At 39.3% G+C, this 12,500-nt stretch overlaps 1 protein-coding gene across 1 annotated transcript in view; it reads right to left on the bottom strand.

Moving 5' to 3' along the window:
* The window catches only part of LOC137997390 (coiled-coil domain-containing protein 172-like), a 60,707-nt gene extending 56,796 nt beyond the window's left edge, over nt 1-3,911 (bottom strand). Inside the window, exons 1-2 of the mRNA XM_068843352.1 lie at nt 3,759-3,911; nt 3,478-3,680 (exon numbers count right to left, since the gene is read on the bottom strand). Of these exons, the coding sequence (XP_068699453.1) occupies nt 3,478-3,680; nt 3,759-3,840 (285 nt within the window). The 5' untranslated portion in view covers nt 3,841-3,911. The remainder of the gene's footprint in view (nt 1-3,477; nt 3,681-3,758) is intronic.
* Nucleotides 3,912-12,500: the final 8,589 nt, after the last annotated feature.

Raw genomic sequence — 12,500 nt, 5'->3', positions numbered from 1 at the left:
ATGAATGATATTGGTCTACAGCTAAACCCCAACAAGTGCAATGTAATCCACGTGAAACGAGGTGAGTTGAAACAAGAGATGCCTGGAATAAAAGTCAGCAATACAGTAGTGGTACAACCCCTGGAAGAAGATTCACAGTACAAGTTCCTGGGAATTCTCGAGAATGTACGTCAGGAAGAGAAGAGAACGTTGAAGTGGGCTGAAAAGACATATCTACAACGTTGGCCAGTAATTTGGTCGAGCCCACTATCAGATGCCAATTGTGTGGCTGCTTCTATTCAGTGTGCACTAGCGGTCCTTAAGTACCCCATGTGGTCGCAGCATTAATTTGGCCGCTGACAGAACTAAGAAGGATTGATCGAGAAGCACGGAAAATCACTGATGGTAACAAACGGAGGAAAACACCCAGCGTCATCGACCGCCCTATTGTATGTGTCGAGAAACAAAGGTGGACACGGCCTGCAGTCAGTAGAGGGAGGGTACAAGATCACAAAGATCATTAAAGGCAGCAATGAAATTGTTCTCAAACAGTGACTCTAGCATGAAAATGGTCAGAGAGTTTGAAGAGCATTCTGCTGTTTTGGGATATCAGTCACTGATTACAGAGGCCCTGAGGTATAGTGAAGAACTTGGACTGATGCTGAAGCTTGCCTACCAGGAACAAACAGTATGTGAAGCTGCTGGAGTGGAGGTAATTGCGACAAAGGCAAAGCAACTGCTGAGATCAAAGTACGAAGAACAGTTGCTGAAGACAGTATGTGATGAAGCATGGCAGGGAAAGCTACATACAGCAAGATGGAATGATGATAGAACTGCTTCTCATGGCTAAGCGAATGGATGTCCTGCCCAACATATGTTGTGGCCAGTATGTACGAGTTATACGAATAGCTCCTACCAACGAAGTTATACCAAGTCAAGTAACGTGTCCTGTCGTATGTGTAATAAGGCACCAGAAAGCATAGCTCACATGTTATCGGGATGCTCAGCCCTCGCCCAAAACAAGTATTTGGCAAGACAAAACAATGTGCTGAAAGTGTTATATTTTGAGCTGCTATGAGAGTTACAACTGGTCGAAAGTCTTCCTGCATGGTACTCACCAATCAAGCCTAAACCAGAATACCATGAACCAATGTCCAAGCATTGTGGGACATACTAACTTATGGGGAGAACCATGAATTGCAAGCTAACAGAATTGATGCAAAGATAGTTAACCATAAAAGTAAGGAAGTAGTAGTCTTGGAGATGAGTTGTCCGTGGATCGAGAACAGAGAAAAGAAAGATGAAGAGAAGTCAGTAAAGTATGGCCCATTATGATGGGAGTTATAAGAACGATACGCTGGATATACAGTCCACCAGTACAATATTATCATGGACGTGCTTGGGGGTTGGTCAAGGACTATGGAAGAAGGATTACGGAAGTTTCTGGGAAAAAAGACAAAAGATGTGCTACGAAACATGCAGAAGTCGGTAGTGTCGAGTACGTTGAATATTGCAAGGTTGTTTAAAATCATAACATGAACAGTAAAATTATAGAACAAACTCTCAAAAGGCTGAACACTACAAGAACATTACATAAGCATGAAGTTTATTCTTACGTATGAACATTAATTTGAAGGATATTCTTTAATAAACATTGAAGGAAATTTAAATATTAGAAGTTCAATTAATTTATGCAAAGTATTCATTTTATAAGTTGTACATAAATCTTAATTCAGTTAATGTTATTTATATAATTCTACTCATTACATAAATTCTAAATAAGCGATTTGTAAAAGTCATACTAATACTATATTGTGATTATTTTTCCAATACTAGCAAATAGGCTTTTATATCTTTTAGAAGTGTAACAATTTGTAGTCTCATAGGTTACGCTGAGCGCCCTACGAAACTTCTCCTGGCATGCTGAAGTTTAATAAACTGCACCGATGATAGAAAAAATAAATACAAATGATAATATATAGGTATTTCTAGGAAAGACACTAAAAATAATGAAAAGAGGTCACTATCATGCCTGTGATTATCGGTGCCCTTGAAATGGTGTCTACCAGCCTGAGGAAATAGTTACAGGTGCTGGATATAGTAAAAAACTGGAGCTGCTACAGAACGTATGCCTCTTGGGGACTGCAACGATCCTTAGAAGAGTACTGGACACAGGATAAGTTACACCAATATTGAGAAGAGGGTACATAGGCACCCAAGGCCAGGGGATGTAACCTGCTGCCAATGAGAACTTTCAGTTTTAATGTTTCCGAAACACTTACATCATAATAATAATGATAATAATAATAATAATAATAATAATAATAATAATAGTAATAATAATAATAATAATAATAATAATAATAATAATAATGATAATATAAATAAATTATAACTAACCCAACAACATTGATTGCAAAGATTTCCTGTGGGACAAGATAAACGAGGCCATTGAGATTGAAAAGCAGGTTTCTGTGCTGAATAGAGATCAAGAGTTTGAACATCTAGGAATCTACTATTTAATAACATTTTGTCACTTGACCCAGCTCATCTATGGGCTACATAACTTATACCAGTAGGTTGGTCACTCCCCAATGATATCATGATCTTGTCAAAAGCTTGTACGTTTATATTTCAAAGTTTTTTTATCATGAAATACAATGATTTTTCCAAAAACAAGTGTAACATTAATGTATATTAAAGAACAATGAGTTATAAATTAAAATATAATCAGTAAGAGCTAGCCAAATTTGCTAAAATTGCCTTACTCCCTAAGATACTTGCCTATTACAGTAACTGTTGATCTCTATTATACATTTTCCTCTGTTTTTCTCTAATGTGATTGAAAGAGAACAATTTTCCAATGGGTGGAGCAGGTTACTGGTGCCAGGGAGGTCATTCACTTGAAATATCACTCAATGGATGACAGTTCAGCAACTCCCATCTTTTCCAAATCAATAATTATTTTCTTCATTTGTAAAATATGTCATGTTCATTGTAACCATGTGTTTCAACAAGGTTACAGTCCACATTAAGTGATTTTGCTAACTGATGTGAGATGGCTGTCAGTATAAAAAGAGCCAAAGTTAAGGCTGGATTATGCACTAAAACTAAAAACGAAATGGCATGCAGTGTGAGGGAATTTTTTGTTGAGAATGAGGCCAGGTTATTAAGATAAAAGCTACAAAATTAATTATTACAACCAGTAGGTTGACTTTATATGATCATGCACTCTAAATTCTAGTTTATGAGGAAGACTACTGTTGGTTTTCTTTCAGCTTTCTTTTGTTTCTTCCATATAAACTTGTATTACCGGTAAAGGTCAGCACACATCAAATCCCATTCACACCAAGGACTCTTAAATTCTTTATCTGCCATTTCCAGTTCCCAGTGATCAAATCTCACTTTCCCACCGAAAAATTAGGTCAGTCCCAGCTCCAACGTTACTGTTCATGAACTCCCACCATAGGAAACTATATGAACGTTCATGATTATTACCTTTTGTTTGAAAAGGAGTGCTTTTCTGGTTAGAAGCTCTGCTCTCTTTTGAACAAGGACATCCTCCCAAATTTTGCACCACCTCAGCTTTAACTCTTCTTCTGACAAACTTTGATTTTTAACGATCAACAAACCTTCCAACGACTTAAATTCATCAAGTAAGTCTTGAGATTTTGATTGGCAATTATGGATTTCTTTGTTCACTAAGTAAAAATCAAAGAGAACAAGACTCTTTATATATGATAACTTGAATATTAAAGAGTATGAAAATAAACACAAACCTTTGCGGAGTTTTGAGAAGCGTTCTCTTATCTTTTCTTCAGACTGTATTATCTGGTCAAATAAATCACTTAGAATGCTCATTATTGGCGAAATTTTTAAGACATCGCGCAGGGAAACTCAATCTTCGGGTTTTCTGGAAATACTGACCGGGGATCGAGGATCGAAGATCGGGGATTGGGGAGCGAAGATCAATGATATTGGATCGAGCATTGATGACAAGCTAAACTAAAGCATTTTTTAAAAAAATAATCAAGAAGAATTTTTTTTCTGGAATCAATTGTGTGCACAGAAATTAAGACAATGATACCATAACTGCCCCTAAGGTGTAAATGTCAGTGCTATACAAAACGTCCTCCCTTCACCACAATTGTCCAATGGATGTTTCTCTGTTTTTTTCTTCATCGATCAAAAGTGAAAAAATAAAAATAATAAGTTTACTTTCAGGGTTTTGAGTGTCCCGAACACATATTGAAAATAAAAAGTACCGGAAACGTTAAAGTAAAAATTCTGACAAGCCCTGCTCTAGCGTTTTTTTTTTTTTTGTAGTAATCCCCCTCTCCCCCACAAATTAAGTTGTGACAAAGTAACATTTTTTAATGTTATAGAAAAAAAGTACATTATGAAATTTACCCAGAGACTGGACGGATGTTAAAAATTTAGTTTCCAGATGATCGACTTTCCACTGGCCAATCAAAGATTCAGTGTGAGTTAATGTAGTTGTAAAATAGTAAAATTAGACCTCGTGAGGTCTTGTGAACCTCCGAGGAACGTGGTAGAGTTTTTTTAACTGGACATCATGCAATAACATTATACAGTTATTGTTGCTAAATATTCTTGGAGGAACTATCCAGGGTAACCGGTCGTTTCGCCTACGGGTCGTTTCGCCTACATATAATGTCGGTTCGCCTACGTCCAATATGTCAGTTCGCCTACGATTCATATGTAAGCTTTAAAACTGAATTGTTTAAAAGTGCTTGTCGAACCTCACAGAAAAAAACTGTGACGGCTAGCTGAGGCGTTATTTCTGTAAACTTGTGTCTTGAGCGGGGTCCTTGAGCGGCCTATATACCAAAGAAAGTGAGACTTCATTAACACATCAATAAAGGATACGTTAAAAATTTAGCTCGTTCCCACTCTACTGGGCGGTTCAATGTTTGTATCGATGTTGAGGTAAGAAATTAGCTCGTTCTCACTTTACTGGGCGGTTCAAATCAATGTTTGTATCGATGTTGCGATTTGTTCTCAGTATCATGAACTTTATGAATTAGTGTTGGTTTTTTAGTTCGTGCGCTTTCACGCGTTACGCAAACGTAGCTAGATGAAAAAAGAGTTAAGGCGTTGTGAAGGCTTGTCACTTGAGGTGAGATTTTTCATTAACATATCATTCAAAAGGACATGGTAGTTCATTTAACAAAGGATTGTATAAAACATTAGCATTCACCAATCACATCACTGCGATTTCGATTCATCGGAGAAGGGATTGACACTATAAAAGTCCTAGTATTTTATTTCTCAAATCACCAGTTCGTTAGAACAACGCTCTCAATCGGAAAATCAAGACGATAATCAACACTATCATCATTCAATCTTATTGAATTCATCCAGGAACAATTTGATTGACAGTACTATCTTCCTTCCAAGAGATTGGAGTGTATTTAAGCAACCAATCCGGACCAACAATGACATAGAGGGGTGGCACAACGCTCTCAACCGCCGAGCCGGTGGCAAATGCAGATTACAGTTTTACCAGTTAATCGAACTACTTCATCGCGAAGCCCGCCTAACTGCTCTTACCATGAAGCTGATATCAGACAAGAAATTAAAGCGGATCCAGAGGAGAGAGTACAGGCAACTTCAGCAGAAACTGTTCGACGCCTGGGAGCAGTACCAGACCGGCAACAAGAACGCTTCACAACTACTCAGCTGCTGCTCCCATCTGAATGGACCTGCTCGTAGCCAGTAAAACCATACATTGAGCCAATGATCTGTTTTAAGGGGCGGGAGTCACGCGGACAACCCAAACGTCCCCGCATGTAATGGGTAAAACTTAGTGATTATTAGTATGATTATTAATCTCAAAAAGTTGCTTGCAGTAATTAAATTGCATTTGTGAACTCATTCTATATGTAAGCAATAAATAAGTTTGTACTTAAAAGTGACTGATTAACGAATTTACTCTAAAATGTCGCGAAATGAACGTACCCAAAGTAAGGGCCAATGTGTGATTAATAGACTTTGCGCTCGAACCTAAGCCTTAGTCTGTTAAATTTGCGGAGTGTAGCGGTTGAGATTTTGCCGACACGAGTGGCACGAATGGTCTATCCACACGACCGGTTAGTCAAATCTTTCGTTTTTATTTATGTTCATGGTACGGAGTTTAAGACGTAGGCGAACTGACATATTGGACGTAGGCGAATCGACTCTAGACGTAGGCGAACAGACAGTAGGCGAAACGACCCGTAGGCGAAACGACCGTAATTCCTATCCAGTTTAGATGGAAATGCAGTTTTAATGGTTTTCTTTGTCTTACAGTGTCCTGCAATTTGATTGGTTACCTTATACAAGCTTTAAAATCTGATTGGTTGTTTTGTTTAATTAAGTGATCCGTTCTCATTGATTAAGGAAACTGTTGATAAACCTGTAAAACACTGTCGAAACAAGCGATTTTCTTTTTTGTGGAAAAAGCTTGTTAATGTGCTGACGCGCAGGCATAGTTTGTCTGGCAGGCGTCGGAAGTGAGCTGTTTTCCTTTTTGACTTGTCTTCGCACAACTACATTTACATCGCCGAGTATCTTTTCTCCATTAGAGATGATTAGTATGAAACTCTTGAGGACACCACTGTCCTGGGACGCAAAATGTTCCCTTCCGGTTGCCGTCCGCATCTCAAAAACGCCCGTGCTTAAGCTCCCTAATGTGACGAATGATTGGCAATATGATTGTTACGTGATTGTTCAGTCAGACCATATAAAAAGAGCTGTATGCCTTACAAATAGTGTGAGAGAGAGCAAGAACTAGTTCAACGAGAGCTGAGGAGTCTTTCATCACCCCAAAAAATTTCCTTCCAACGATGGCGGAAATAATAATGACAAAAAAATAAATTTAAATTTAAAAAACGCAATGATTTTTTCACCGTTTGAGAAAACTAATGCCGCAAGAGAGAGGAATGTGTACGGTAACATTGTTTTTTTTGTAGATGTCTGGACAGGAGGACAGGAGTGAATTTGCCCTCTTTGGAAAGACTGTCCACATGGGTTTGAAGCCAAGACTTCCTCTGCATTACCTGCACTCATCTGGTGCAAAGCTCAAATTAAAGGTACTGTTTCCCTCGTTAGTGAAACATCAGTCAATAGTTCATGATGTCAGTACAGTTTAATAAATAATCTCAATGGTCCTTGCAATTGGAACGTTTCCATTTATGAAAGCTCGCTCTCTTATACTGAATTAAAGCACATTATTTATTCATTACGGGTAAGATTGCAAGGGTAATATTTTTCCTCTTTCAAGAAGTCGTACTAAAACCTGATTGACTTTGAGTGATGCTTTTGTCTAAAAGGAAACACCTTTTGCATTGATCCCTTGTAGATCGTTTGTTTGAAGATAGAATCAACGATTCTCAATTATACGAAATATGCTGACTTTTTTGAACGTCAAGCGACTTTCACTAAAAACTTGATAAATACGTTTCGACCGAAAACCTTCGGTCATCCTCGGTTTGAATTTGACAAAAAAACGACAGCTTCTTCAACGGTTCATATTTGCGTATGTGCGTGACTACAAGTACACGTGATCTCTGCGCGAGGCGAGGAACATTATGCAATTGAAACATAAATGTCAGGAATTTCTATGTGTTTATTCCCCGCCTTCTGGTCTCTCTTTGAATGCCAAGCCTCCAAGAAAAGTCTGTTTTGATAGTCAGCGCTGTGGAGGTGGCATAGCTTAGGATCCAGTTGGGTTTTATCGGGGTCATCAATGCAAGGACTAGATTTTATTTCGGACAGCAAATTAAGGTCCTTTTTAACTCGTGAGGTGGAATTCCTTTGTTTGTCCGTATTCTTCTCTTACGTATTGTTATTACTTGTGTAATCACTCGTGTTCATAACGACTTCGGGTCTGCCCTTATCTGCTGGTTCAATTGTAGGGGATGGATCCCGTTTAAGGTTCATTATTGCTGTGAGTTGTTCCTTCGAAATGTTACGCGTTGTCTTAGCCTTGCTATTTTTCAAGACGTTTACCACAGATGCACGTATAGTCTCCTTAGAACTTTCAGTTAACTTTGATGTTCGCTATGATACTTGAAGTAGGGATGAATACGGGTTTGTAGCAAAATTTAGCCCGTTCTCCCGGAAGGGGGGGGGGGGCGGGGGGAGGAGTCCCATATAAAAAGGGTAGGGAGACCTTATTAAAGAGAGGCCTTATTAAGAGAGACCTTATTAAAACACAAAGAAATAAAAAATAGAGTGACTTTTAATGACGGCAGAGATGTTATCATCTAACACTTTCACCCACGTGAAAAAATCTAAATGTGTCAATATACACTTTTATAATTCTTCGCGCGCAACCCTAAAGGAGACCTTCACGACTACATATGATTGCGTTTTGTCCAGAATAACCTAAGTGAGACCAACATCCGAAATTCACACCCCTAAGCAAGCATCCCTTACCTTTTATATAGGAGTTTGGTTTGTTTCGGAGAAATTCTTCAATGAAAATGCCACCAGAAAAAAATACCTTAACGATTGATGAAAAGAAATGGAGAAAAACATTCGTTCTACTGAGGTACAAATCGATTACAAAGGGTACTTGTTAGCTGTAGGAAAAGAGCTAACCATATTATTGCTGTCAAAAACACTTTTAGTGTAATTTCTGGTGTGAATTTGCAGGAAAATTAACTGTTTTCGACCTATTCGGGTCTTTCATTACACGGTAAAATGGCGCCAGAAAAACATTTGGGCTTAATTGTCATGTACGGTAGCCGTTGTGTATCATTTTTTCATGGAAAACCGCTTGTCAAAAGTACTTTTTTCAAATCCTTTCCCAAAGAAACGCTGAGGTGGTGAATCTCAAAAATTCGGATTTAGATTTGATCCGAAGTATCCTCCTCGAGTGTGGATACTTTGGATACATGATCCGTTTTTGGATTTCGCCAAAAAAACGCAACATCCGTTCTTGGATTCAAGAATCCTTTTTCGGATTTTCCCAAAAAAACGCACCCTATATTTCTTGTGCTAAATCATTAAACAACACATTAATGATTCAACACTTGACACACTTGTCATGCAGTGAGCGTCCAATGTCTCTTATTATCTTTCGTGGTACAAAGGTCGACACGTAGTCACGTCAGTCACACGCTTGCAAAGCTCGTGTCGCTGTGCCATGGTCGTTGGTGTCAGAGTTCGATTCACTGTAACTCGGTGTCTTTTATCGGGTATGTACGGCTTTTCTAGCGCTTTTTGTTAACGTGGACAGGCGCGTAGCGTGGTCATTTTTTAAAATACGCACAAGTACATATGATCTAGAAACCTAAGTAAACTGAGCGAAAAATACTGCGTTCTTTATTTCTTGTCGAAATAGTTGTGTGAATAAAAGCAAAGAACAAAGCGTCTTGCCCTTATTTTGAGCAAACTCATCGCAAACAAAACACTGTTTTGGTTGTGCTAGCGTGACTGGAATTGTCAAGAACGTTCTCGGAACGTCGCTCCTTTTTCAACCTCGCCTTTTTGTTGCACGCTGGCCCACAGGCTCCCCAAGATGAAAATACGTGGTGTATGCGACAGTTTGTGTATATAGAGAATTGTATGGGAAAATCACCGATCGTAAAAAAATTGTGTAAATAACTATCTCATTTGAAATAAAGTTTTCCTACCTCAAATGTGTGACCAACTTGTCTCTTTTGCCGAGTTTCGAGCCATTCTGACGCCGTTTAGTGAATTCATCCGGAAGGCCGTTACTGAAATAATAGGAAGGCCGGTAACTCCATCCATCGCCGGCCAGACCTCACTCCACAAATCGTTTTCTCCTCAACAGGAAAAGTCCCGAATCGCAATAAAAACAACAGTTCCATAAAGCCCAATAAATTTCCCTCCAAATACGTGTGTTTCGGCGGCCGAAAGACTCGTGGCGAACGAAAACTTTGCCTTAAAATTCACCTCTTCGGCTTTCCTCAGAGGCTTGTGACCGGGTAGTCAACAACGGAAACTCGCAAGATGGTTTCAGCCTCAGCTCTGATTGGACCATTTGAATTTGACCGCGCGCTGGCAACACGACCGTTGTTGACTTGTGACGGGGCAGTCACCAACCGGTTAACTGACCCCCTTACTGACCCCCCTACTGACCCCCTAAAAAATCAATGGGAAAATGAATACTGCTTACTTAAGCCTCAACATCCCTTTTTAAACAGCATTGTTCAACAGTATTTAAGTCTAAGCACCCATTTTAAAAAGGTTAGTTTTCGATTATTGTTGTGATGGCCGATTACTTCATGTAAGCTAACCTTTTTAAAATGGGTGCTTAGACTTAAATATTGCTGAACAATGCTGTTTAAAAAGGGTTTTTGAGGCTTAAATAAGCAGTATTCATTTTCCCATTGATTTTATAGGGGGTCAGTAGGGGGGTCAGTAGGGGGGTCAGTTGACCGGGGGTCAGTGTTTTGTCGAAACCCTATTATTTCAGTAACGGCCTTCCGGATGACTTCACTAAACGGCGTCAGAATGGCTCAAAACTTGGCAAAAGAGACAAGTTGGTCACACATTTGAGGTAGGAAAACTTTATTTCAAATGAGATAGTTATTTACACGATTTTTTTACGATCGATGATTTTCCCATACAATTCTCTATATACACAAACTGTCGCATACACCACGTATTTTAAGCTTGGGGAGCCTGTACATGTGGCTGGCCAAACAGCACTGCATTGTTAGTGCAAAAAAAGTACAATGCAAAACTAAGTTAGAACATGGTATAGCTTTTGTTTTAGTTTTTAGAATTTAATCAAAGTGGTGCTTTCATCACGAAATGTTGGTTGCGTACAAGTAAATGTTAAAGAATAGAAACAATTGCTAAAAAATTCAAAATTATCTGGTCACTTCAAGTACGCACGTGCGTATATGAGTATAGGACGCTACGCGCCTGGTGGAGTACGTGAAATGGGGAAACATGACAAAAAAAAAAAAAAAAACCGCAGAGCAGGCGCGCTACGTACGATTGGTGCAATGTTGCTTCAGACATCAAACTTAAAAACAAAATAATACTGCAAGGCTGGTTGTACGGCTGTGAGGATATATTTATATTTTTGATTTACCAAATCATTTAACTTTAACTCCCTGAAGAAGTCAGGCCGTGCCTGACGAAATATTGCTAAATCAAAAAAAGGTATGTCGTCACAGCCGTACAACCAGCCTTGAAGTATTATTTTGTTTTTAATCAACAAATTATTTGCTGGTTAGATCTCCCAAGATCCGGCGCTTCCACTTTGTTCAGCTGGCCCTTGTTTAATAAATGATCAAATTTAAGTCGCACTAGACTGCGAGAAATTAGTCGAGCGGCCCCGCTTTGATGAGGCAGTCGTGTTTTGTCACGCAAACAAATAAAATGACCGAGGGAGGCTTGGGAAGAGGAGAGAAAGAAGGGACTGCACCAGTTGCTGTCACCGACGCGTTCAAAATCAACAAATCTGCTAATCTTATTAGTGAAAGTGATATGACAGATGGTTCCACCTTTTTTATTGCTAATGTAAATAAACACACAAATCACTACAGTAACGGCGTGGGAATATTTGTGTGCATGTCGAGTTCAATCAACTTTTCAGAAAGGAAACCGCAGAAAAACTATTGTATTTACTTTTAATTTAATGAGCGACACTCCAAAGAGGCCCGGTAAAAATTTAAAGAGCGGCAGAAAAGCTAAGCAGAGAGAGGCCTCAAATTTTTGCCGGATTTGCAGAGTAATGTTAAATTGAATGTTGGAGTGTTATAGCAAGTTTCGACGCAATTTAACAAATTCCCTTTCTTCTCGAAAGCAATTACCCATAGATAATCATTCGGCCGAATCTGATCTTCGGTGATGCTGCAACGAGGAACGATTGCCACGATGGCGTTTAACGCAGATAGCTTCAAACGCTCGTACTTCTTTTCTTTCAATGTGATGTCGCTTTACAACCTCGTTCCCAGGCTCTGGGACGAAAAGAGAGAGAGAGAGCCTGGGAACGAGGCTGGTCGCTTAAATCTAGAATTTCCATTCTATGATTTAACGCAACGTGGCGTTGTCCGCCATTTTGAAAAAAAGTCGAGACTGCGCAGAACGACCAGAAGTCCGTGAATCGCGGACTGTTGAATTGGAACCAGGCAGAGCTCTCGATCTGCGGCGCTGGCCAAAACGATCGCAGCTCTGGGAACGAGAATGTTCCCCAATGAGTCGGAATTTTCGTAGACCAATTACAACAGACTTCTAGACTCTGGAAGGGCACTTTAGACCCTGAGAAAACTGCAAGAACATCGGCTTCGTGTATTGGGCTGACTTAAATTCTTATCGAAGAGAAACTGGAGCGTATAAATTTCATTCTTTGGTTTAGATGTTTGCGGCTCTTCAATACTTTAATATTTGTATTCGTATTCATCAGAAACCCATAGGGGTTGAAACGTGTAACGCGCGTTCACAGCTTCCGAATATTCAGTGCGAACTGATTGGTTGAATGTTTCAGTGCTAAGTACCATATTTGGTAACTCCTCACTCTTGTTGTTCCAAAT

Source organism: Montipora foliosa, chromosome 3 (genome assembly GCF_036669935.1).
Source record: "Montipora foliosa isolate CH-2021 chromosome 3, ASM3666993v2, whole genome shotgun sequence".
Classification (NCBI taxonomy): domain Eukaryota; kingdom Metazoa; phylum Cnidaria; class Anthozoa; order Scleractinia; family Acroporidae; genus Montipora; species Montipora foliosa.
Note: the sequence above shows the minus strand (reverse complement) of the source record. Positions and strands in the feature narration are given on the sequence as shown.